Source organism: Rhagoletis zephyria, unplaced genomic scaffold, assembly GCF_001687245.7.
Source record: "Rhagoletis zephyria isolate East Lansing unplaced genomic scaffold, Rhagoletis_zephyria_1.1 Rzeph_scaffold_05195, whole genome shotgun sequence".
Taxonomy (NCBI): domain Eukaryota; kingdom Metazoa; phylum Arthropoda; class Insecta; order Diptera; family Tephritidae; genus Rhagoletis; species Rhagoletis zephyria.
Window position 1 is genome coordinate 19,660 of NW_016162278.1, and position 24,605 is coordinate 44,264.

At 40.3% G+C, this 24,605-nt stretch overlaps 3 protein-coding genes across 3 annotated transcripts; 2 read left to right on the forward strand and 1 right to left on the reverse strand.

Moving 5' to 3' along the window:
* The first annotated feature begins 574 nt into the window (after positions 1–574).
* LOC108371752 (ATP-binding cassette sub-family G member 8) lies at positions 575–12,844 on the forward strand. Its single transcript, XM_017627360.1, has 10 exons — positions 575–705; positions 5,561–5,692; positions 5,764–5,997; positions 6,055–6,179; positions 6,491–7,050; positions 7,114–7,501; positions 7,652–8,121; positions 8,185–8,305; positions 8,946–9,226; positions 12,092–12,844. The coding sequence occupies exons 1-10, from the start codon at positions 575–577 to the stop codon at positions 12,323–12,325; spliced, it is 2,676 nt and encodes an 891-aa protein (XP_017482849.1). The 3' UTR covers positions 12,326–12,844.
* LOC108371751 (bifunctional purine biosynthesis protein PURH) lies at positions 12,806–15,315 on the reverse strand. Its single transcript, XM_017627359.1, has 6 exons — positions 15,164–15,315; positions 14,611–15,097; positions 13,770–14,355; positions 13,253–13,686; positions 13,047–13,173; positions 12,806–12,988 (listed from the first exon to the last, which is right to left on the reverse strand). The coding sequence occupies exons 1-6, from the start codon at positions 15,180–15,182 to the stop codon at positions 12,869–12,871; spliced, it is 1,773 nt and encodes a 590-aa protein (XP_017482848.1). The 5' UTR covers positions 15,183–15,315; the 3' UTR covers positions 12,806–12,868.
* A 5,923-nt stretch (positions 15,316–21,238) lies between these two features.
* On the forward strand, positions 21,239–23,153 carry Yif1 (Yip1d-interacting factor 1). Its single transcript, XM_017627358.1, is given in 5 exon segments — positions 21,239–21,395; positions 21,718–22,007; positions 22,010–22,237; positions 22,295–22,681; positions 22,740–23,153. Coding segments are annotated over 5 exon segments (1,188 nt in total). The 5' UTR covers positions 21,239–21,346; the 3' UTR covers positions 22,974–23,153.
* The last annotated feature ends 1,452 nt before the right edge of the window (positions 23,154–24,605 follow it).

Sequence of the window (24,605 nt, forward strand, 5' to 3'; positions counted from 1 at the left end):
TTTTTTTTTTTTTGGGTAAATGTCTGCTCTGTTGCTTGACCCAATTGAACTTGGTTTTGGCGAAGAAACTTTTAACGTAAAGCAAAACTGGATACAGAATTAACCATATCCATGGTTTAGCTGCTGATTTGTGAAGCTGAGGCTGAAGCTGTGTATGTGGTATGGTATATAACAGTGTTGGCGATCATTTTGCCATACATATTTAAGTGTTATAAGGTATTTTTCGAATTAGATATCCATATTTCTCTAGTAAATAGATGACGTGTCCATCAGGTATTAAAATGAGAAAGTACCCTCTCTTCACAACGGAAGTACCAAGCAGTTAGAACTGTTGCTAATAAGTACCACTAGTAGCCCTAGGCCATATGTAACAGTTCTAAAGAATGTCAATAATTGTTCTGCAATCGTTCTTTTTTGTTGAAAATACTTTTGTGATTCTTCTAAATTTGTTTGCTTCCGTGCACTCTATTCCCATGCTTTTTGTTTTAGTGATTTTACTCTAATATAAAGTAAAGTATTTGCAGTTATGTATTAAAATTTGTTTTTTTCATTTCCTTTTTTTCTTTTACAGACAATGGAGTTAAGCAATTTCAATGCATCGAAAAAGATATCACGCGAAGAGCGCCGATATTCAGTACCTCACGGTCCCAATACGCCACAGCCTCCAGCGGCATCAGAGGACCTACATGCATGGTCAATATATAGGTCAGTAAATATGTATTGATATTATGTTTATAAAGAAAAAAGATAAATCAATAAAAACGCTAACAAAAATATAAAAACAAGTAATTTTTAAGCAAAAAACAAAACCGACTTCAATTCTCGCATACAAATTTAAGAATACCCTTAATTTCTTCATGGTCCAATGATCGGATCTAAACCAAATTAAATAAGAATGATAGAAATCGCTTAACGTGGTAAAAAAATGTGCGGTAACATACATAAAAAAAATATTCCGACGAATTCATAACCTCCTCCCTTTTTTGAGGTCGGCTAATAAAAAAATTTCGCAGTTTAACTACGCTTCCAGACCATTAATTTTTTTTCTGGGCGATTCACATCTAAAGGCCCAAATCGCTTTCAAAATCAGCTTTCAAAGACAGCGAGTTTCTGGACAAGGACTGTCAGATTCAGAACAATGCTGATAATTTTACCACAAACTATAGAGCGATGAAAAAGTTCAGCAAGCAAAGAATGAGTCCCCCTCTTTTGGGGACGACCCTGGCAAAGTTTAAGAAGATCTTTGATATCCGATCACTTAATAGAGAAGGTAACTCTTCCCGGCGGATTGACGCCTTCGTGATTATTAAGGCTGACATCAACGCCATCCTAAAGATGCGATCTTACAGCGTGACTACAGCTGGTCTGTAAAGGATTTGCGCTCCTTTGCGCTGTGTTGTATTTGTGGTGAGAGAGAGGCTTCGTTGCCTAGTACAGTCAAAAGCGTGTTTGGCTTTTGCAATGCAAGGATGGGCTAGGAAAGAAGGTCTGTTCCCACCGTCGGAACAAAACAGCGACGCGCATCATTATCTAGTTGCAGTCCAGCAATGCAAGAAAAGCTCTGCGTTTTTTAAAATCTACACCCACAAAAGACTGCCACCATATTCGCCACTCGACTATCATACTGCTCTCTGAGAGCACTCTTCAACAAAACGACATGTGCGTTGATATAGGGGCCGATACTTAAGCTGTAGAAGAAACACTTTGCCATCATGATAAATGGTAACAACAAAGGAAATAGTAAAGAAAAGGATGCCGAGTCCCCAGTGGATGACGACGGAGTCTAATTATTGTATTGAGTGAAAGGCAAAATCCCACCGAACAATAAACTGATTGGGATTCTTAGTTTGGCCTTAGACCTGATAAATCCACCAAACAATCGCCCTATCTCGGCTGCCGTTTCAAAAACGCACTATCGCAGAAATGGTTCACCAACCCCTTATCTTAGCGGCCGATGTATTGAATTTATATTGAGTTAAGGCATTTTTGAATTGCAGCTGAGATAGTACGCTATCGGAAAAAATTCTGAGATAGGGCGTTCTGCAACCAAATTCTGAAATACGGTGTTCTTCAATCATTTGCTAAGATAGTTCGTTTTCAAACCGGCAGCCGAGATAGCGCAATCTTCCACTCAGCCGAGGATATCAGGTCTTAACCATGTGCCATATCTTGAAAAAAGGCCCGCGGAATGAGGATCGACACTACTCATCTCTTTGTCGATTTTAAAGTCTTTTTCGATGGCATGTTTAAAAGGAGATGCCTATATTATGTCAGAATTTAGTATCGCCGCGATACTCATGCGGCTGTGTTAAATTACGTTCAGCAACGCCACCAACTTCTCGGAGCCTATCTTGAGGTCAGATTCTGGCTTCATTTAAACTTTAATAATGGAAGCGAGACTTATTTTACCTCATGGGAAATACATGTGCTTCAGTATTTAAAGCGAAGTTATCACAAAACATTTAAAGCTGTGGTTTAAGTGGGTAAAAATTGCCAAAGGCACTGGAAAGCCACGCGTCTTTGGTGATATCTAAAGCTAAGCGGCTTCGATACGCATGTTTTCCTCAATCTAAATCTAGAAAGTTATTAAGCAGCCAGTTTGGAATACTCGTACAAATAATTGTGTATACTCCTACTTTGAGAAAAAATGTTTATGCCGTTATAAATCGCTGTCGCAATGAAAATCAGGCTGGTGAAATTCTGTTTCCTTAAATATTTAAGTATTTTGTAAAATAAAATGGGATGCCCCATTTATGACCTGACCATGGCGCTTGGTTTTTTTTTTTTTTTATAATCCAAAATTCCTCTGACTCATAGTTGAACAATAGAAGCATAGGCGCATATTCATAGTCATATTTAGTACTCAACTAAGTCGAAACTANCCATTTATGACCTGACCATGGCGCTTGGTTTTTTTTTTTTTTATAATCCAAAATTCCTCTGACTCATAGTTGAACAATAGAAGCATAGGCGCATATTCATAGTCATATTTAGTACTCAACTAAGTCGAAACTATTCTAAGTCACAACTAAAGCTATTCATAGTCGCCTTAGTTTCGACTTTTTGGCTAAGTACCAACTTAAAATTTAGTTTCGGCTGCAGCTGCAACTAAGTTGTAACTAGGAAGAAGTTTTTTTATCAAATTAAGGGAAAACAGACGAAATATGTAAAAATTAAGTTGGTAGAGGGTGAATTTGATAATATTGAATAATCTCCAATTAAAATTTACAAAGATCGATCCATTTTAATCGGAAGATGAAATAATGAGTCAGTTTCAGGCTAGTTCTTTTAAAGTAAATTTGTGCATAACATTTAGATATCTACTATTTGTATGTTTCACAGCATGCTTTCGATAAACATCGACTTCACATCACTGCGGTTGTTCTGGCTATTTCACACAATTAACAAGAAAATNATGATCAAACTTGATATTATTTAATAAAAATGTAATTTTTCCAAAATATCGTAAAGAAAAATCGATACATTTTCACACTCGTTTTGCTATATCGTAAACTAAGTCGAAACTACTTAGTAGAAGTCTGAAATGAATAGAGGTAAATTTTAAGTTGGTACTCGCGCCTCGCAGGAGCTTTGGGATCCACTCCAATAGCTTCTCTAGAAAAAATCTTCACTCTACCGCTCTTTGACTTATTCGCTGAAATGGGTGCTGCCCAATCCAAAGGTAGATTGACTAATTAATAAGATTAATTAAATTACAGAACCCTTGAACACAGCTTAATTGTGGCTGAAAGCACAGGTAGCACAGACTATATGGCAACGTGCTTCAAGTGGGAACAAAGGTTTCGCACAGCGATTGAGAAAAAAGGATGGCGGAGGGGAATGAAACTTAGTCATTGATCTCTAAAAATCTTCACCGACGACTCGAAAATGGTAACGGGAGTGTGTGGTGGAATATACTGCCGGGAACAGTATATCAGGCGGGCAGTAAGGTTACCTGACCATTGCAACATATTTCAAGCAGAGGTTATCGCAATGAGAATAGCCCTCATATAGCATTTTATCCAAAAACCTACTTCGCAGCGGGAATCCATTGACAGGTAGACCGCAGATAGAATTCTGCACATCTATTGGATGACCGGCCACAAAGGAGAAATGAAATAGCAGATGAGACTGCCAAGAGCGCCACCAGTCTGACCTTCGAACAAACAAACTACTTTCATTGACCACTCCAGCACTTGTATATCGAAATATTCCATAATAGGATTATTCCGTACAGGGCTAGATGAAATGAGTTAACCAACTGCAAACTGCAAAAAATTATGTGCGAAAACAGCGGAAGTAAATATATTCGCTTCTTGTTACGGCTATCAAAGGAGTATTGCAGAGTTGTTACCGGATTGCTTACGGGGCTTATCCTGGTAGCTGCTCATGCACAAAGTATGGGTATCACTAACATGGACAGGTACAGGAAGTATCGTGAGCGAGAGACCAAGGAAACCTTAGAACACAAACCTAAACCGAAACCACGACTACAAACTTAGAGGCCTATCAGTGTGAGAAGTTAGAGGACTTCTTAAAAGTAGAGCCAAAATTACTTGAAAATTCGCAAAAAGCGTGGTGTGTGATGTCTACTTGAATGCTTGAAATCGAGCTCCAACTGTCAACGCTAAGGCTCTACCAGTTTGTGTGTGGCTCAGTGCCGACAAAATTAACCTAACTAACTAAATTTGGTACAGAGATAAACTGCTTTGGACGTTGTGTGATTTATTCGTTCGCTTACAAAGGCTACACAAAAGATAAAGTCCACTGTCGAAGCTGTCAGTTTCAGCTGAAAGCGAGACTCTGATGTAAAGCCCTCTATATTAGGAGAAGGAACGGCGCGCGCTGTAAATACCTTCATATGTATGTAGTATTGCACACGCAGCATGCATTGAATATTTGACTATAAAATTAATCCGTATGGCCTTAGCAACTTTGACTAACATTCTTAATGAAAAATTTGTTTTAATTTGTTTAGGAAATTGCCAATACTAAAAATGCACCTGTTGCTCACGTATTTCATGTTTTTATTCTATTCGTCTTTTCCGCTTTTGGCCTCTACTACTTACTATCTACCAAACTGTTTAAGAGCCATCGTCGTATGTACATATGTTTGTGTGGGTTGCTAATACTTTAAAACAAAGCTTCACCACATTGCGTTTTGCGGTTGACTAGATATGAAATAGCGGAAGTGCTCATAAATTAACAATGATTGATTTTTGACGTTGTTGTTGTTTTTTAAAATCGTTGAGCCCCAAGAGCCAATGTCAGTTGCCGCTGCAAGAACGCGCCACTCCTTCTCCACTTGCCAGTACCCACTCAGCTGGCACGTATTGTGTTGCTCACCAAGCCCTTCAATTTAGCCTGCACTCCATTCAACGATTACCAACCTTTTACAAGAATAATCACGCGCAGCAACAACATAAAATAAATGCATATAATCACAGCGAAAAAAAAACGAAAAGAAATTTATGTTGGCTTAGTAAACCGCACTTATAGTTTGAATTAAATATAATTTGCCTACTCATTTCTTTCATCCACACATTGCACTTCGTTGCAGGCAAAATCTCAACTCCGACTTCACTGACTCCGCTTTGGGCTCATCAGACAAATCACCGCTGCCATATGGAAATTTCCAGTTACGCGACACCACAGTGCAATCAATTCTCAATCATCCGCGCTACGGACCGAAGTGAGTGCCAGCAACAATAGAAAATTCTTAGCTAACTAAATTGCCGTTATATGGGTCTTTCCACCGAACAGGTCTCCCTTGGGCTCGAATATGTACACATATTTGAAGTTTGGTCTGCCGCGCGTTTTCCCGCCCAATGCCGGTTCGCAGCGTTCGCATCGTCCGCCGGGTCCCGGACCGGGTGGTGTGCGTGGACGTGTTAATCGTGGCTTTCGCGATAGCTCAGGTGTACCACCAGCCGGCTCTTCGGGCTATGATAGTAGTGACAACGAAACAACACGCAGTCGTGTGCCGCCCAACTTGAGGTGAGTCAATTACACTTAAGTAGTTGCTTAAAAAAAAATTATTTTTGTTGCACTTAGAAAATACCGCAGCGAGTCGGATTTCCGTGCCATTGGCGGCATACCCAGCTCACGTCCGGAATCGCGCGCGCAAGGTATACCCATAACAGCGCTGCGGCAGGCGAATAGTCGTGCCAGCATTGCGGGTAAGTAAACAGCTTACTTATATAAATAAATTTACGTTTTTGCCGTATTGGTGCTAATTTTTCTATAAAATTGTGTCTTCCCGTCTTACAGTGGGCACCCATATTAATACTCATCACTACATGCCGAATGGCAAACACTACGGCCATCGCTCGCACAGCGAAGCCGATTTGTTGGCCGGTGGCGCTGACGTCATTGGTTATGATTATGGAGAGTCACGTATCTACGGCACATCGCGCAATCGCAGCTCAGAACATCCGAACGGCGGACACGTCANAAAAATTACGTCTTCCAATACCTGCCCGTCTTACAGTGGGCACCCATATTAATACTCATCACTACATGCCGAATGGCAAACACTACGGCCATCGCTCGCACAGCGAAGCCGATTTGTTGGCCGGTGGCGCTGACGTCATTGGTTATGATTATGGAGAGTCACGTATCTACGGCACATCGCGCAATCGCAGCTCAGAACATCCGAACGGCGGACACGTCAGCTACATTATGTCTAGCCGTAAGCATTCCAGCATAGGGCTGGTCTATCCCAACATACAGGTGCATTGTCTAGATGTGAATCCATGTCTGCGCGGCGTATCATTGCAAGCCAAAGCTGGCGATTTGTTCGCCATAATGGCAACATCGCAGCGTGAGGGCACTGCGTTGACGGAATGCTTAGCGGGACTGCATGAGCGTATGGGCGGTGAAATTCTCATCAATGGCCAACAAATCAATAGACGCGGCTTGCGCGAGCTGTGCAGCTATGTGCCAGCGCTAAAGGTGTCCACGCTGGATCCGCGGATGAGCGTGCAGTGTACTTTGAATTTCCATGCTGCGTTGAGAGGTCCGATGGATCGGACTGACCTCAAGGAAAGAGTAAGTGTAAAACAAAAAGTTGTAGATATATTCTTTGTATAAACTTCTCTTTGCTGCCCACAGATGGATGTGCTGATCGAAGATCTGGGGCTGACAACAGTGCGCGCTTCCAACGTCTCTTCGCTTACACACTCGGAAAAGCAGCGTCTAAGCGTCGCATGCCAATTGCTTGCGCAATCATCGCTGCTTATACTCGATCAGATTACCAGCAATATGGACATCTTCGACACATTCTTCCTAGTGGAGTATCTGCGCCAATGGGCAAGTGGTGGACGTATCGTAATTTTGACCCTCCAACCGCCTACATTTGAAATACTTTCCATGTGTTCCGGTGTGTTGCTATTATCGGGCGGACGCACTGTATTTTCCGGCAGCCGCTCTGACTTGCCTAGGCATATGGGTGAACTGGGCTATCCGTGTCCGCCTTTCAAAAATCCAGCGGATTACTACTGTAAGTGACACTTTTTGCAAACACATTTGCAGCTGTCATGCACAGTTTCTTCTTTTTCAGTGGACTTAGTAACATTGGATGACTTGTCGGCCGCTGCTATGCTGGAGTCGTCGGCGCGCATTGAANTATGCACAGATTCTTCTTTTTCAGTGGACTTAGTAACACTGGATGACTTGTCGGCCGCTGCTATGCTGGAGTCGTCGGCGCGCATTGAATCGCTGGCCAACTCGTGGGATCAAATTAATTCGGAACCACCGCTTGCGGCACCACCGGCATCGCTGCCCAACTTTACCAGGAAAGCGGGTTTCTGGGGGCAAACTAAAGCTTTAATCAAGCGCTTTGCCGCGTATAAGCAGCCGGGTTCGCTGCTCACCTGGATCAGCAAATTAATTGCGGCTGCAGTGCTTTCGCTCTGCATCGGTTGCATATTCTGGGATGTGCCTGCGTCAGATCCACAGCTCAGCTACAACGATCGCTTCGGTTATCATCACTGCGTTATGGCGGTGGCGTACTGGCCCTTGCTGCTGCTTACCATACGCGATGCACAAGAGGATCGGAGACATGCCGAACGCGATATACGTTTGGGACTCTATACGCGCTCCCTTTACATCACAATACAAGTAAGTTGGCCTGCGTTTAGCCATGGAAACGAGTATTCAATAAACCGATTTCCTCTTTTAAAGTGTCTTTTGGGACTTTTTCCAAGCCTTTGTATCTGGTTGGCTTACTTGCTGCCCGCACACAGCATGGCAGGGTTGTATACCTATTCAACAAGCAGCGATGCAGGCATCTATCTCTATATGGGTATGCAATGTGAAACGAACTATTGATTCGACATTTCTTAATTCACCTTGCTTTCTCTCTCTCTCTCTCTCTCGTAGGTTACATGCTGCTCTATCTCACAGTTATTCAAACGCTTGGCCTCTTTTGCGCGCATCTCATGCCCTNGTCCACCTTGCTTTCTCTCTCTCTCACTCTCGTAGGTTACATGCTGCTCTATCTCACAGTTATTCAAACGCTTGGCCTCTTTTGCGCGCATCTCATGCCCTGCAAGGTGTCCGCCAGTATCTTCAACGCGCTGATTACTTTGGGTCTGACTGCGGTGGGCGGCTATGCGGTGCATCCACGTAATCTTTCGAAATTGTGGTCGTGGTCGCAATTGATATCGGCCGAGAAGTGGTTGCTGCCGGTTTTGGNGCGTTTAGCCATGGAAACGAGTATTCAATAAACCGATTTCCTCTTTTAAAGTGTCTTTTGGGACTTTTTCCAAGCCTTTGTATCTGGTTGGCTTACTTGCTGCCCGCACACAGCATGGCAGGGTTGTATACCTATTCAACAAGCAGCGATGCAGGCATCTATCTCTATATGGGTATGCAATGTGAAACGAACTATTGATTCGACATTTCTTAGTCCACCTTGCTTTCTCTCTCTCTCACTCTCGTAGGTTACATGCTGCTCTATCTCACAGTTATTCAAACGCTTGGCCTCTTTTGCGCGCATCTCATGCCCTGCAAGGTGTCCGCCAGTATCTTCAACGCGCTGATTACTTTGGGTCTGACTGCGGTGGGCGGCTATGCGGTGCATCCACGTAATCTTTCGAAATTGTGGTCGTGGTCGCAATTGATATCGGCCGAGAAGTGGTTGCTGCCGGTTTTGGTGCAGGATGAATACAGCGCGGAGACACTGGCCAATTCGGCGGGTCTGCAGCTTTGTCGAAATAAACAGGTATGTAGTTTATTGAATTCCCAAATTAAACGATTAGAATCCTAGCCTCTTTATATTCTACATTTTTGGGTGTAAATGATGATACCGATAAATATACAACGGTTATTAAATGCAAATAGTTAGTTCATAAAAATTAAAAGCTAAAATTATGTGGTTGTGATAGACGCTGCGCTTCTTGACGTGCGTTCTATCGAAGTACCAACAGCTAAGATCCACACCCGCCTCTGTGCAATAAGAGCGTGCGTCAAGCAGCGCCACAACAGACAGCCGAAAAAGTTTGCAATCGACTCTCCAACAAGCGGGAAGAAATGCGTGTTTTTAGGAGAAAGAAAAAACATTCAGAAAGACACGAGTTAGAAGAGCTTAAAATCCTGTCAGGCAAGAATGCGGCTTAAAAATGCTTTAATCTATAAGGCAGCAGTGTTTTGAACTAATTCCTGCAAAGGCGAAGATAAAAATCTGCCAACCGACTACCAGAGTACACTCGAGATATGGAGGGAGCACTTCCCGACGCTTTTGCATGGGGACATTGAGGGCGCCTTTGATGAAGGGAACTTATGCTAACGTCCCTCAGTTCGAGGGGTAAGAACGGCAATAATGCCAGCGGAGCCAACAGCATGCCTGTGGAGCAAGTACCGGCTGTTAAGTAGAATTCGCTATGATGAGTGCCTGGCGCAGATTTGAAATCTCAGTATTTAATCCACAAGAAGGGAGATCCCGCGCCAGTTACCGAGGAAAAAATCTTTTAATATTGCATATATATAATTTCCTATCGACGATACCTAGTGAAATACTGAATCAAATCTAACTATTAAAATCCTGTCAAAGGAGGAAATTTGTGAAGAGTTTTGGTATCGGCTCAATTCGAAAAACGGCTGTAGCATCGGTAGATACAGTTATCAATTACCAATCTATGATAGATAAAACCTAAACCGGATAGGCTCCGGACTAAACGGTGGGTGCAATTAAGTTTGATACCCAAGTTCTTTCAATTTTTGCCGAGTGATGGAAACTAACGCCTACTGATAAAGGTGTGCACTCGTATTCTCCAGACAAAATTATCCAGAAGACATATCCAAGGCTTTATAAAGCTTTTCCGGACTTCGATTACGATATTTTTTTACAGATTGTGGACGGATTTGATCTGCTTTTCATTGCCCGTAATGCATAGAAACTCGATGCATATAATAATTTTTCACTGTTCGTTCATGGTGAGCTAGGTGTCGTTTACTTCACAAAGGAAAGCTGTCTGAGACCTTCGAATGTCACTGCGGGATTCGGCTTTCATCTCTTTTCTTTCTTTTGATGATTGGGGATATGTTGGATGCTGATGGGGCAGCCATTGCCCAACTGCAGGCTTCGGTAGTCCATGTTCAATTCACTGCAGGAGAGTCGCAGACTCGAAGCTTCGACTACCACAAAAGGCCTGCGTTACTCTGGCCTAGTTATGATAAGGATATTGTAGCCGTCTTAACTATCCAGACTCTCCTCATGACATCAACCACCTCTTCATATGTCAGCTCAATCCCACTCAGCTCACAACCATCGCCTCTTTGGCCCGACCCCGTCGAAGCGGCGCGTTTCCTAAGCCTACCGTTAATTGAACTTGACGACAGCGGTTGATGGATAAACCGACCTAAGCGGGGCTTAGTAGTGCCGCTACAACTACATCAACGACATATGTCTTTTGACGAATTGTCTTCTGATCTGTCCATATTAAGCAACGAGCTAAGGAGACAAGCCTGAGACAAGGTTCAAAGTATGCCTGCAAAGTCTTGTGGCAACGTGTTAATCGCCGACTAAACTCTTGAGACTGTAAGGGAATTCATCCTACTTTACCATCGAAGTTGAGCCCAGGGCGGCACATCTGGCTTCGAAGACTGAAATGGAAGTAGATATGCCACACTTTGCGCAAAGGCTATGGCATTATTGCAAAGGCCTTGAAGTGGAATCCACTAATCGGCAGTAGCAGACCTACCGGCAGAGCACGCGAAACGTGGAGAAGAACAATCGATCGAGAGGCAAAGTAACTAGAGTTAATCTGGAAGTTGCTCAAAGCGATTTCGACAAACAGAACCAGATGACGCGCAGGCTCCGCTCTGTATCTCGTTGTGTTGAACGGATGGTCTACCTACGGCTCGATGTCTGTCTTCCAGTCGTGCAGGTGTCGTCGGTGGTAGTGTTATGCTCTTCCACCTCTAGCATCTGGCTTTGTTCGTGGAGGTGATGCTCGGACGACATGAGATGGTATCCTGTAGCCGTACGTAGAGCTGCGTTCTGGCCTGTTTACAGATTTCTCCACTGTGTGTCGCTTGTTCTCGCAGTCCTGGCGGCAGCAACTGGCGCTGCGTAGTTGGCCACTGATCGGCCTTTGCCTTGTAGGTTGCGAGTAGGGTTTCTTTATCAGCTAACCAGATGCTGCCGGCTAGCGACTTGCGGACTTTGTTCCTGGCCCGAACTTTATTGCATGTGTCTAAGGCATGCGCGGAGAGGGAGAAGTTACCGAATGTCACTCCCAGGATTTTGGGGCGATTGGTCGTCGGTATTTTCGGGCCATCGACGAAGATGTCCAGTTCTAGCCTGACCTCTCCAGGTTTTGAAGTGTTGTGGTGGAGATTTTAAGGCTCCTTGCAGTGAAGAAATTGTAAATAACGGTGAGATAGGCGGTTATTTGATTGTGAATCGATAAATAGGTAACGATATCGATAAATGCGCATATATCTGTAAAGTTGAGTAAAAAGAAAATTATATATACATATGTATGTACATACATATATACTTTTACAATCTATATATCTTCTTTTTTCAATTTACAAAGCCAAAGCACACTAACATTCCGTTTATATTCACTTTTCTTTTACAAAGGTTCAACATCAAGAGATTATAGTGCAACAGCCGTGTCCTCCACCGAATGGTACTCAAGTGTTAGTCGATTTTCAACTATTGCCGCGCAATCATATACTTGATCCGACCGACTCCTTTGAGCAAACGACAACACTCGCCTTGGTGCTGGCCTCCGTTATACTCTTTATAGTGACATTTTTCATTTTTGTGTGCAATTGCCGTAATACCTTCCGTAAGAAGCATAAACGAATGTAAAAAGGAAAGAGGAAAACACGCATATAGACACTAAGGATCCTATATATTAAACACTGCTAAAACTTTAAATATTAACGCTGACTTCCATAGTTTGTAGCAAATTTATGCATATTTAAACAATGCATTTACGAACTTAAATATACATAGTTATATGTTATTTAAATGACTATTAAGTTTTATGAAATATTTTATTTTATTGCAAATACTAAAATTTCTAAGTAAAAGTGCGATGTTTATAAAATGTTTATTACAATATTTTCATACTATTTTTTTTATTAGAGATAAGCGCTTAAGAGTATGTAAAAACAAAAAACGTCCGAATGAAAATAAATATTTTTATTTAAGAATAAAAAACTTGTTGCTGATTCTCGCATCGGCTTCGATAACCGAAAATGATAAGCGGTTTGGTTTGGGTAAGAAAAGTATTGTATATTTGTAAATATTTTTATAGCTTGTCACTAAGTGGATTGATTATATATAATATGTGGCATGTGCGTATATTTATAAATTTTTTGCTTTAAAAAAAAATATTTTAAATTCATATCAATGGTGGAATAGGCGCAAGTTCGTGTGGGCCAACACAATGCCGTGTTCATTACAGGCCTCAATAACAGCAGCATCATTGGTAGAACCAGCTGGACTGCCGATGTACGAAACGCCGCTCTATTAAATGAAAGCAACAATATACAAAGAGTGACTAGTATGGGCATCACAAGCTTACCAATTTAGCACGATCTATATTATCACGGAATGGGAAGAAGGCATCTGAACCTAAAGAAACACCATCCAATTTTTTCAGCCAATTGGCCTTTTCATCGGCAGTTAGTTGCGGTGGCACCTCATCAAAACTGCCAAAGCATTAAAAAGAAATAAATGACTCATAAGGATCACTGCACAAATGTGCTTAAAGCATGTTTTGTCACTCACATCGCTTCAAACTGACTGAGTGGCATATCCTTGCCTACGGTGCCGTTCACGAAGTTGTCGATGGCATTTGAGATTTCTGCACGTTTCACGCCCGCCTTAAATTTCATGCCAACAACACGTGGGTGCTGACGCAGCCACCAATTGTCGGCCTTTTCGCCAGCCAAGCGCGTACAATGTATGCGCGATTGCTGACCTGCACCAATGCCAATCACCTGACCATCGCGTGCGTAACAAACGGAATTGCTTTGTGTGTACTTCAACGCTATTGTAGCAACAATTAAATCGCGTATGGCATTTTCCGGCAATACGTTCTTCTTGGTAACAACATTGGAAAACAGTGAAGCATCAATGACAGCATCGTTGCGTTTCTGTTCCAGGGTTAAACCAAAAATCGTTTTACGTTCACGCGCATCAGGCTTGTAGTCTGGATCCATCTGTTGAAATATGCATATTCTTAAATATCAGTCAATGATCACTTGCACACTATATGTTTGTCATTATCACTGGCAAAACTCACCTGTAAAATGCAGTAAGCGCCGTTCTTCTTTTTCTTCAATATATCCAATGCGGCCGGCTCATAACCAGCTGCTATAATACCGTCTGATACCTCACGAGAAATGATCTTTGCAGTTACCACATCGCAAACATCTGAAAGCGCAACAAAGTCTCCAAATGACGACATACGGTCAGCGCCACGTGCGCGTGCATATGCAGTGGCTAATGGCGTCAAGCTGTCATAAAGATCATCGACCATGCACAGCTTGGCCTGCTCGTGACTCAGTGGTGTGCCGACAGCAGCACCTGCTGGCGAAACATGCTTAAAGCTAGTAGCTGCAGGCAAATTTAGAGCGCGCTTTAGTTCGAGTACCAGTTGCCAACCGTTAAGTGCATCACACAAATTAATAAATCCCGGTGAGGCATTGATTACCTTGAGAGGAAGTGACTCAAGCTGAGTGAAAAGCTGTGCGGGCTTTTGATGAGGATTCATACCATAACGTAAGTTGAGCTGTGAAACGCCTGATGAGTATTGTTTGCGGAAGTAATCGGAGATGGCATCATCATAGGAGGCAGTATGGGTGAAGGCTTTGAGCGCCAAAGCTTTTCTATAATCAAAATACCAAAGACATCATCAGAATGATAATAAAATATTCAAGATATAATTAAGAAGTTCACAAGGTATTGTCGTCTGTAGTTGTTGTGTTGTGTGAATATCGTAAAGTTTCACAACTGTGTTAGTAATGTTATGGTAATACGACCTACAACAACACGAAGATCTTGTGGACTTCCGAAATGTAGTAGGTATGTTGGTAAAACTTGTACATATTTTTTTTCATGCTTAGAAACGCTCGCTATCTCACCTGGTATCCAAGGTGGTATCGCCATGCTGGTTAATTTCACTTAGCACTTTATCATAATCGCACGCTTCACAGATCACAGTTACACGAGCGTGATTTTTAGCTGCCGCACGCAGCAATGTAACACCACCAATATCGATATTCTCAACAGCATCAGCCACCGTCACATCAGGTTTGGACACCGTATTCGAAAAGGGATACAGATTGCACACTACCAAACTAACCAAGTCAAAATTTTGCTTTTTCATATCGGCCAAATCGGTTTCTGTAGTGCGTGACAATATACCAGCATGCACGGCTGGATGTAGAGTCTTAACACGACCGCCCAACATTTCTGGTGCACCCGTTATTTCGGAGACATCTTCAACGGTGAGACCAACATTTCGTAAAGCTGTAGCTGTGCCACCACTAGCGACAAGACGAAAACCAAGCGCTGACAATTGCTGGCCGAATTCAATCAATGCAGTTTTGTCTGATACACTTAAAAGCGCTACAAATAATTTTAAAATATTATTAAAACTATTCACGCATGTTTTAACCAAAGTTTATAACTTACCAATACGTTTGGATGCCATTTCTCTGGTAATTCACTTGTGTAAGAGTAGAATAATAAAATTAGTACCTTTTGCGAATGCAGTTCAACTGTAAATGAAAGTGGTTATGGAAGAATGGATTATTATCAACGTGGACGTTTGGGTTTTAAAGAAAACTTGTTTATTATATTAATTGTTATTTTTTGGTTGTGTTTTTTTTGGATTATTGTAAACAATGTTCTGTTTTTAATGCCCATCCTTGCAATTGGTATTGATAAGCTGTGGCATTGGACTCGGTTAAATGGAAATAATGAGCATATTTTATTTAAGAATTGACCCCAGCTTTGAACCAAGAGCTATCAGCAAATGAAACACTGACGATTATCATTAGCAGCGGCGAGCCTTTAGCTTGAATTCAAATTAACGTTTGTCAGAAAATGCGAAAAACTGATAATCATTAAAAGGGGCAAGGGAGTCTTTCTTTAAGTTTTTTTGAACAAATTACCGAAAGGTAATTAAAATCTCTGTGTACATTTTTAGCCCATAATTTCAAAAATGCCAAATTTTGAGTTGTGTCTCTTTTGAAGAAGATGTATGATATGTAAATTTGAAAATAATGAATATCAATAACGATTATTGCAAAAAAGTCAAACTGACATACATAATTGGAATTTCTACGACTCACTAAATTGATTGGCAATGGAAATTAGAGAATAAGATACACACTTTACTGTGCTCGATATTACATAACTGGAATTTCTTAATAACAAATATAAACATTTAGGGGATTTTAAGCTTAACACTTTTTATGTAAAATAACGGTTAACATGATTTTAAAGGATTTCTAACTACACCGATATATTTTTAATCTGGTAAAAAAATATATAACTAGCCCCATATAACCATTATTTTACATAAAAGAATATTAAGCGCCCGTCACATTAAAAAAAAATCAACACGGCGCTTAAGGAGGCCAAGCTGTATGCGTTTTTGATATACGCATATATGATAATGTGGGCGGTGCCACGCCCATTTTCCAAAAATGTAATGAAAAATATTTGTTTTGCTAAAAGCCATTGTATATATCAATTTTGAGTAAATATTGATGAACCCCTTAGCAACATTGCTCAAAAAATCTGCTCGCCCGGTACATACCAGGGATATTGCGAATATTTGCATTCACATTCGTTATGCGAATGATTCGCATCATTTTACACATTCGCATTCATGCTACACGGTCAATAAATAATCTGCACTTATAAAACTCATGTGCATGCATATACTTATATAAACTAGACAATGAACTAAAAATACTTTACAAACTGTTAAATTCTGAAATTTCAAATATTTGAATTGGCCATAAAACGTCGGGTTACGAATAATTTTTTCGCAAAATTTTTCTGAAAAGTTTTATTTCCTTCTCTCCTTTAGGTAAAATTAGTAACGTAAAATCCCCGCGTTCAGAGAAACGATTTTCTTCTAATTTATTTTTGAATTCTGCCTGTATTTTTCCGTTTGTTGCAAATGTATATTTTTCCACTGAATTTCAAAATTTGTAACTTTATCAATGCTTAAGAGTTAATATGTACAGTGGCGGGCAAAAATGGATGAATGGTGTTTCGTTTTTAATATTTTTAATGTTTTTTAAGCTAAATTTTTTTTAAATTTTTTTATAAAAATATGGGTTATGCTTTAACAAAAACTATATAAATCACACTTTTAAACTTTATACAGAACTTAGAAAAATTCCACAAATTTTTATCTAAATTTCGAGCTTTTGAACCAGAATTTTTAGAAATTTTCGGGGTATGCAGTTAACGAGCTCATAAAATTCTAGTAAAATAAAATTTTCGAAATCGGTTGACGTGGTCCAAAGTTATGCGGTAACATACAAAAAAAAAATAATAAACAAGTAAGAAAGTCTAAGTTCGGGCGGAGCCGAACATTAAATACCCGGCGCAAGTATTAAATATATGTTTTTTCACCTTTCCGAAAGCTACCGCTAGAATGAATTACACATTCGCATTCATGCTACACGGTCAATAAATAATCTGCACTTATAAAACTCATGAGCATGCATATACTTATATAAACTAGACTATGAACTAAAAATACTTTACAAACTGTTAAATTCTGAAATTTCAGATATTTGAATTGGCCATAAAACGTCGGGTTACGAATCATTTTTTCGCAAAATCTTTCTGAAAAGTTTTATTTCCTTCTTTCCTTTAGGTAAAATTAGTAACGTAAAATCCTCGCGTTCAGAAAAATTATTTTCTATTAATTTATTTTTGAATTCTGCCTGTATTTTTCCGTGGTTACAAATGTATATTTTTCCACTGAATTTCAAAATTTGTAACTTTATCAATGCTTAAGTTTTGTCCTTCCTTTTCTTCCGTGGCCGCCTGAGAGTTAATATGTACAGTGGCGGGCAAAAATGGATGAATGGTGTTTCGTTTTTAATATTTTTAATGTTTTTTAAGCTAAATTTTTTTATTTTTATTTTTTTATAAAAATATGGGTTATGCTTTAACAAAAACTATATAAATCACACTTTTAAACTTTATACAGAACTTAGAAAAATTCCACAAATTTGTATCTAAATTTCAAACTTTAGAACCAGTGAACGAGCTCATAAAATTCTAGTAAAATAAAATTTTCGAAATCGGTTGACGTGGTCCAAAGTTATACGGTAACATACAAAAAAACAAAATAAAAAATATTCCGTCGAATTGATAACCTCCACCTTTTTTTGTAGTCGGTTAATAACAAAGAGCTAAATCTAGCTCCAAAAGTACTCGAATGGCAACACTGCAGTGCACTCGCGGTTGGCGCAGAAAAACGAAAAACACGTGCAAACATATCCATCAACCCCTGTAAGAAACAGCTGTTAACAAATTTTCACTTTTAAACAAAAATAGTTCGTATGCTGCCAAAATGTTCCAATGCCTTCGCACCAGAAGTTAGATTCTCGGCAGCAAAATGGGAGTTTCTTATCACGTCATCCTTGCCAGAATCGAACTGGTAGCAGTGCTCCCTACCAAATAAGTTCTGAACATATTGGAAACGACGAGCTAAGCCACAGCTTCCAATTTGTTATCTTCATTATCTAAACACTTGGTCGATGAAGACATAATTTTTTTGAACGCGGCAGCGACATAATGAATCTGTATGAGTTTGACATAAAAGAGGAAGATTTTATGTGTCGCTGGAAAAATAGAAATAGATCTAATCTGGCCACAGCCACAGTCGTCGCGTAGCCCGGTCGTCGCCAAAATATTTATCTACATAATTTTACAGCTGTGATCCGTAGCTCGTCGTTTTCATTGTGTTCGTCCTAATAGGTATAATTAGTTAGGTGAAAAGTCACACGAAACACGACCAGACAAAACCAAGCATCCGAGCTGCAACAATTTCTTGCAGGGTCGCGAGTGTGTACTTACTTTGGCTACATGCGGCTCAAATTTCTGTGGGTTAAAACCTGTTGAATGTCGGCCTACACAACATAAAAACAAGCGGAATGCCTACAGCTTTTATGCAAATTTTATGTTGAACGGAATATAAACGCATTAATACTGGAAAAACTTTGCAAAGTTCACGTTTTCCAACGTATAAGCCGCCTTCAAGTTCCAACTTTCTTTTTAACGCGGCTTAACCAAACCTTGTATTTTTCATGAGATGTTATTGTTAGTCACCAGCATAAATATAACACAAAACTATTAAAATAATACCACTAAACTAGAATAGAACTATTTACATTCGTAACTACCATCAGTTGAATACGCGTTTTGACAACTGAACTAAATGAATTCTAATCACGGTGAACGAATCGGGGACCAATGATTAGAGATAAGTGTTGCCACTTGACGATATTTTTAAGTACCAAAACACCAAACCAAAGAACGTAAATGTATAAGAAGCGACAACTCGCTAAAGTCAGCGAGTGAGGTCTGAAAGGTTGAGATGCAGCTGGGCAGCAATAAATTTTATCCTGTGGAGACGGCCAGTAACATGCGAATCCCATAAGGTAGACCGTGTCTGCGTCGACCTACGTCTACGCTACGTCGTCGACTGTTTGAGCTTTTAGCCATTTCTTGTACGTCATTATATATGGAGTTTTGGCTTTTCTTGGGAGCTGCGTACTCGCCTTTCTAATTACAGATTAGGGAATTAAGCTCGAAAATAAGGACAGTCTACTTATGTAAATGTACATTTACGTTCTTTGGTCCACCTGCGTCGTCCCCGACGGCCAAATAGGCGTAGCAGAGTTCAGAACCGGCCGGCCAATTGCCTTACATGTTGCCAGCAACGTTTCTTTGTGTTTGCCCCAGGTGCTGCCGGCAAGCAACTTGAGGACCTTGTTGTGACTCTCTACTTTGTTGACTACTGCGGTTGTTCATCGTCGGAGTTGGTATGCCATCGACGTGAATGGCTAGTTCCTTCATCCAGGCGGTGAAGAGGGTCACCGTTTCCTTGCAGTGACGAAGCGCGAAAGCTCAGGGAGATACCAGTTACATTTGAGCAGAAGTCACCAATTCCATTCCCAGACGCCAATATCAGGCAGTTGCCAGCGTACGAGATCAGATAAATCCCCTCCAGTGTCAAACGCCTTTAACAATTCGAACGCTACTAGGGCTGTTCACTCACAGGGGCAGTTACGGTTTAGGTCACGAGTTATTTGGGGGTTTATGGCGTTCAGTGGTGGTGTTGTTCTGTGCACTTTACGAATGCTTCGCTGAGGTTGGATGGTGCATACATTATGGGAGTAGCATGGTCTGAAGTTTCTTCGCGACCATCGAAAGGGGTGTTGTCGGGTGATACGAGTCTCCTTTGTTGGCTGGTTTCCCGGTTTAATCAGTGGGACCACTCTTCCCGATTTCCACTAATCGGAATGATGAGGGGGCCCATTGACAAGTAGAGGACCTCGGTGAGATATGCTACTCCTTCGGCCCCTAAATGTTTCAGTATCAGCATGCAAATTCCGACGCGTCCAATGTCCTTGGAGGCTTTCAGCTGCCGATAGCTACCTTAACTTCACCGCTGGTGAAAGTAAAAGGGCACTGTTTTTGGGTTTGTGTAGCCTCCTGGTCACGCGACGTTTGGTTCTATCTACAGAACGATGCAATGTGAACTTCCGGCTAAAATAGTTTGCGCATTTCGTCGGATCAAAGGATTCGGGTCCACGGAATTAAATTTTCACTGTGTCATTGTGTCTCGTTGAGTTAGACACGGACCTCATGGTTGACTAGAGTTTACTCACGCCAAAGGCAAAGTTAAAGATCTTCAAGTGCCCAATCTCAAAATTAACGTTAAATTACGTTCGCATGGGGTGAAACGAGCCCCTGTGTCTCTGGGTGTAGGAATGGCGGTGAAGCTGCTACTATCGATAATTTTCGCGAAGCCATTCCAATAAAGTTGGTGTTGGTTCAGTGGTCCGCGGGAACAAATTCGGTGTGCTTATTGATCGAGATAAGTATGGTGAGGTGGACTGATGCAAGTGGTAGCATATGTAAATCGCATTGTTATGCCATTTATCAGGCCTGAGCCAGCAATTGTTAGGTTTGGCGAACTGCTGCAGCCACCCATAATTTTGGAGGGGCGTCGTTGTACGTGGTGCAGAATGTCGAATCGCCTATCTGCCAAGCTTCAGTGCCAAAGATAAGCTTTCTGGGGTGGCCTGTGCTGCAAAGTACTGTGGATGGCATAGCCCGAGTTTAAATTTTCATATCGAAAAGATTATTTTACCGCATTTTAAAATGTGCCCTCGGTGGTTTGTAGAGGGATCAGAGAGGGGAAGGACTTCTTTCTTTGAATGTGATCTTTCTAATGGGTGGGGTTTTGGGTGCCACAGCCCCTCCGCTCTAAATCACACAATTATTGAACAAATAACTAAATGTTTCCCCGAATTTATATCTGATGGGGCGTTAACGCCTTTGTAGTAAGTACTAATTGGAGAAGTTACTAAAGAAACTGTTATGTTATGTTAAGTCGAATTCTATGTAACATATTTTATAGTAGGCAAATATGCAAAATTGGGGATCTGGCCACACCCTATAATTCTAATAAGAAAATGAACAGCTGTCAGCGGTTGTGTCAAATTGATCTATTTGGTGATGTGTACTAGCGATTTAAATAGTTATTAGAAAGTTTTATAAATATTCTTTAATTTCCTTACTTCAGCATTGTGCATTTAATAAAAGGTCAAAATGAACTACAATCCAAATGCTGGGATCCGGAATCGTAAGTCGGAATACTGTAAGAACGAAGAATGCGCAAGTTTATTGGCTTCATCCACTTGGTTTCGTCTGGTAGTGACTAAATTACTGCAGCTTACCTTCATATAATTGGCTATACCACAAATGTTTTGACTATTTCTATTAACTGCATTTTACCTTGATTTTATGATTATCGTTTGTAAGGAACTTAATAAGTTTTGTTTAATTTAGTACTAATAATTTGATTTTAGAAGTTTTGTTTAATTTAGTACTTGTTGCGCGTGTTCGCCTTGCAGTTTAAACATAAAAGCATTTTAGTATTGTTAATATTAATCAAACTCTACTTTCTTCTTTTGCATCAGCTCAAGGTCCATCCCGCAAGCCAAAGCGTGTTAGTGATGTGAATGCTATGGGACCAGCAGCACCGGTAACCGCTCCCCTGCCTTATATGCAACCATCAGCTGGACCGGCAATGCAAGATCCCACAGTCGGATTAACAACTGGCTATGGTATAAACGCACAGCAACCAGCTGTTAGTGTGGGAGGTTTCGACAACAGTGCAGCGCCAGTACAAAGCGCAAATTACAACTATGTGACACCTCCCACTTCTCAACATTTTGCGTTTGCTGGTGGTCCAAACGTGCAGCCNGCGTTCAAGCACAATTTCAAGCTGGTATGCCACAGTTTGCGATGTTCCAACAGCCAATTGTACAAGATATGGCCATGCAATATGGTCAACGTTTAGCAGATCAAGGCAAACAGATGGTTGAAAATCAGTTTGAGAAATGGGTGTCCGTCGCGAAATTGAAATATTACTTTGCCGTGGACAACAAATATGTCATCAATAAATTACGTTTACTGTTCTTCCCCTTCACGCATAGGGTGTGTAGCAAGTAAAAAATCGTATCAATGTTAATATTAATTACAATTTCTCTGTAGGATTGGTCACTGAAATACGATCAAGAGAATCCTGTACAGCCACGCTACGACATCAATGCGCCAGATCTTTATATTCCTGCGATGGCCTATATAACGTACGTGGTTGTTGCTGGTCTCATGCTGGGTATGCAGAATCGTTTTTCGCCGGAGCAACTCGGTATACAAGCATCAAGCGCCTTAGCCTACTGTATTTTTGAGTTGGTGGTTTATTCGATCACTCTCTATGTGGTCAATATAAAAACAAGTTTAAGAACACTTGATTTGCTCTCATTTGCTGGTTACAAATTTGTTATAATAGTAGCATGCCTTTTGGTAAGCACACTGTTCCATGGTGTTGGCTATTATGTGGCCCTTTTATACACGAGTCTTACATTGGGCTTCTTTTTGGTATGCACATTTTTAAAATATCTGATTACATTTTTGTAAATATTTTTCTTTTTCACAGCTACGTACACTGAAAACTAAAGTGCTGCACGATGCGACACCAGCCAGTAGTGGCGCCATCAACTATGATCCCTACGGCAATCCACAGCAACTTGATTATACTGGTGGACGAAAACGGAAACTGTATTTTCTATTTCTTATTGTCGGCGGCCAAGCCTTCTTATCATTTTTGTTATCGAAACACTTGTATTTGCCGGATGCTGCTACGTTAGAAGTTAGAAATACACAATATTAATACTTAATCGTGTTTATTTTATTACGAGCGAGCGAGGCATATATATAAAGCTCCCCCATTTTTCGAAAACTTGGTTTATTTGCTTGTTATAAGAAAATCTTTGAAATATTTTGTATGAATTTAAAATATGAACGGCGTTATACATATGTATGCAATAAAGAGGGTATTATTGTATTGAAAGTAATCCTTAAAGGCGCATGAAATGAAAATCTAAATATGCAATTAAACCTTTTTTAAAACGCGGTGTGGTAAAATGATATTTGAAGTTTTATACAAATGAAGAAATGAATCGGAACTAGTGCTATATGTCATCGAAAATAGAGATTACTAATTAAAAAGCTTTTTAATGCGAATATAAAACATACATAAATACTAAATCCAATTCCATATTCTAAGCATATTTTTGTTAGCGAATGACATAAATAAAAAATGGAAAAATAACACTTCTTTAGAAAATTAACTTTTATTTAAAGTGTATGCTACCAGTACGGGTAGGAATAGGACAGGTAAATAAGATCTTCTAAAGTGTTCAATAAACTATGTACTTTCTTTTATACATAATAATCCATGGGTAGACATCGAACCCGCATAAAGAAGAAAAATGTTTACATAAATATGTATGTATATTAAGGTGGTCCAAAAACAGTAAAGTTGGAATTGTAATGCTCTCCCCAATAGGATTGTTCTATATCGAAAAAAGTATACCACTATTTTTTATTTTGAAATCAAAAAATATTTAGAGATCACTCAAAGCGCTCAAAGTTTTTCATGTATTTTTATACGGGAAAAACTACTCTTCGTAGAAATGGTATAGCATTCTCGAAAATCAATTTTTTTCGATCGGAAAACTCGGGTTCTCTTCAAGAGATTTTCAATAATAATACCCAATTGTTTATTTGACCATTTTTAATACTAACGATTTTTTATTGGTCCGCCCATTGCATTTTTCAGGGTTTTTGGCGGACCTATAAATAATAGTTGCGATGAAAAAATGGTTAAATAAACAATTGGATACTATTATTAGGAATCTCCTGTAGATAAACAGAGTTTTCCGATAGCAAAATATTTATTCTTAAGAATTCTATACCAGTTCTACGAAAAGGTGTTTTTTCCCCATATAAAGTACATGGAAAACTTTGGGCGCTTTGAGCGACCTCTAAATATTTTTTTATTTCAAAATAAAAAATAGGGATATATTTTTTTCGCTATAGAGCAATCCTAGGAGGTGAGAGCATAAAAATTCCGATTTTTTTTTTACCACATACATTTTTGGATCATCCTAATGTATATACACTCCAAGAATTATTTAAAAAGCGCGAGAGATCCGCATAACTCTGGCCCAAATAAATTCTGGGCTCGAATCGTAACGCGCGTTCGCGGATCGAAAACGATACGAAAGAAAATTACGTGCCCTGGATATTGTAGTCGACTGAACTCATATTTATCTAGACTCGATCCCGACATACGAAACATATGTCTTATTGTTGTTGTAACCGCATACAGATTCCCCAAAGAGTTTTTGGGGAGTGTTGCTCCTTGGCCAGACATAAATCTGGGTCGTTCCGGTCCGACTGTCGTAGGAACGGCGGTTGGCCACCTCTCAGTTGAAAAGGTTGGCCACATTCCTCAATT

Bases quoted from the DNA above. Each gene is read 5' to 3' on its own strand.
- LOC108371752 (XM_017627360.1), top strand. From the start codon at position 575: ATGGAGTTAAGCAATTTCAATGCATCGAAAAAGATATCACGCGAAGAG. The intron at 5,693-5,763 runs GTGAGTGCCAGC...TCCACCGAACAG, and splicing joins CATCCGCGCTACGGACCGAA to GTCTCCCTTGGGCTCGAATA. The intron at 8,122-8,184 runs GTAAGTTGGCCT...CCTCTTTTAAAG, and splicing joins CCCTTTACATCACAATACAA to TGTCTTTTGGGACTTTTTCC.
- LOC108371751 (XM_017627359.1), bottom strand. The intron at 13,174-13,252 runs GTGAGTGACAAA...ATGCTTTGGCAG, and splicing joins CTCAGTCAGTTTGAAGCGAT to TTTTGATGAGGTGCCACCGC. The intron at 12,989-13,046 runs GTAAGCTTGTGA...TTCATTTAATAG, and splicing joins ATATAGATCGTGCTAAATTG to AGCGGCGTTTCGTACATCGG.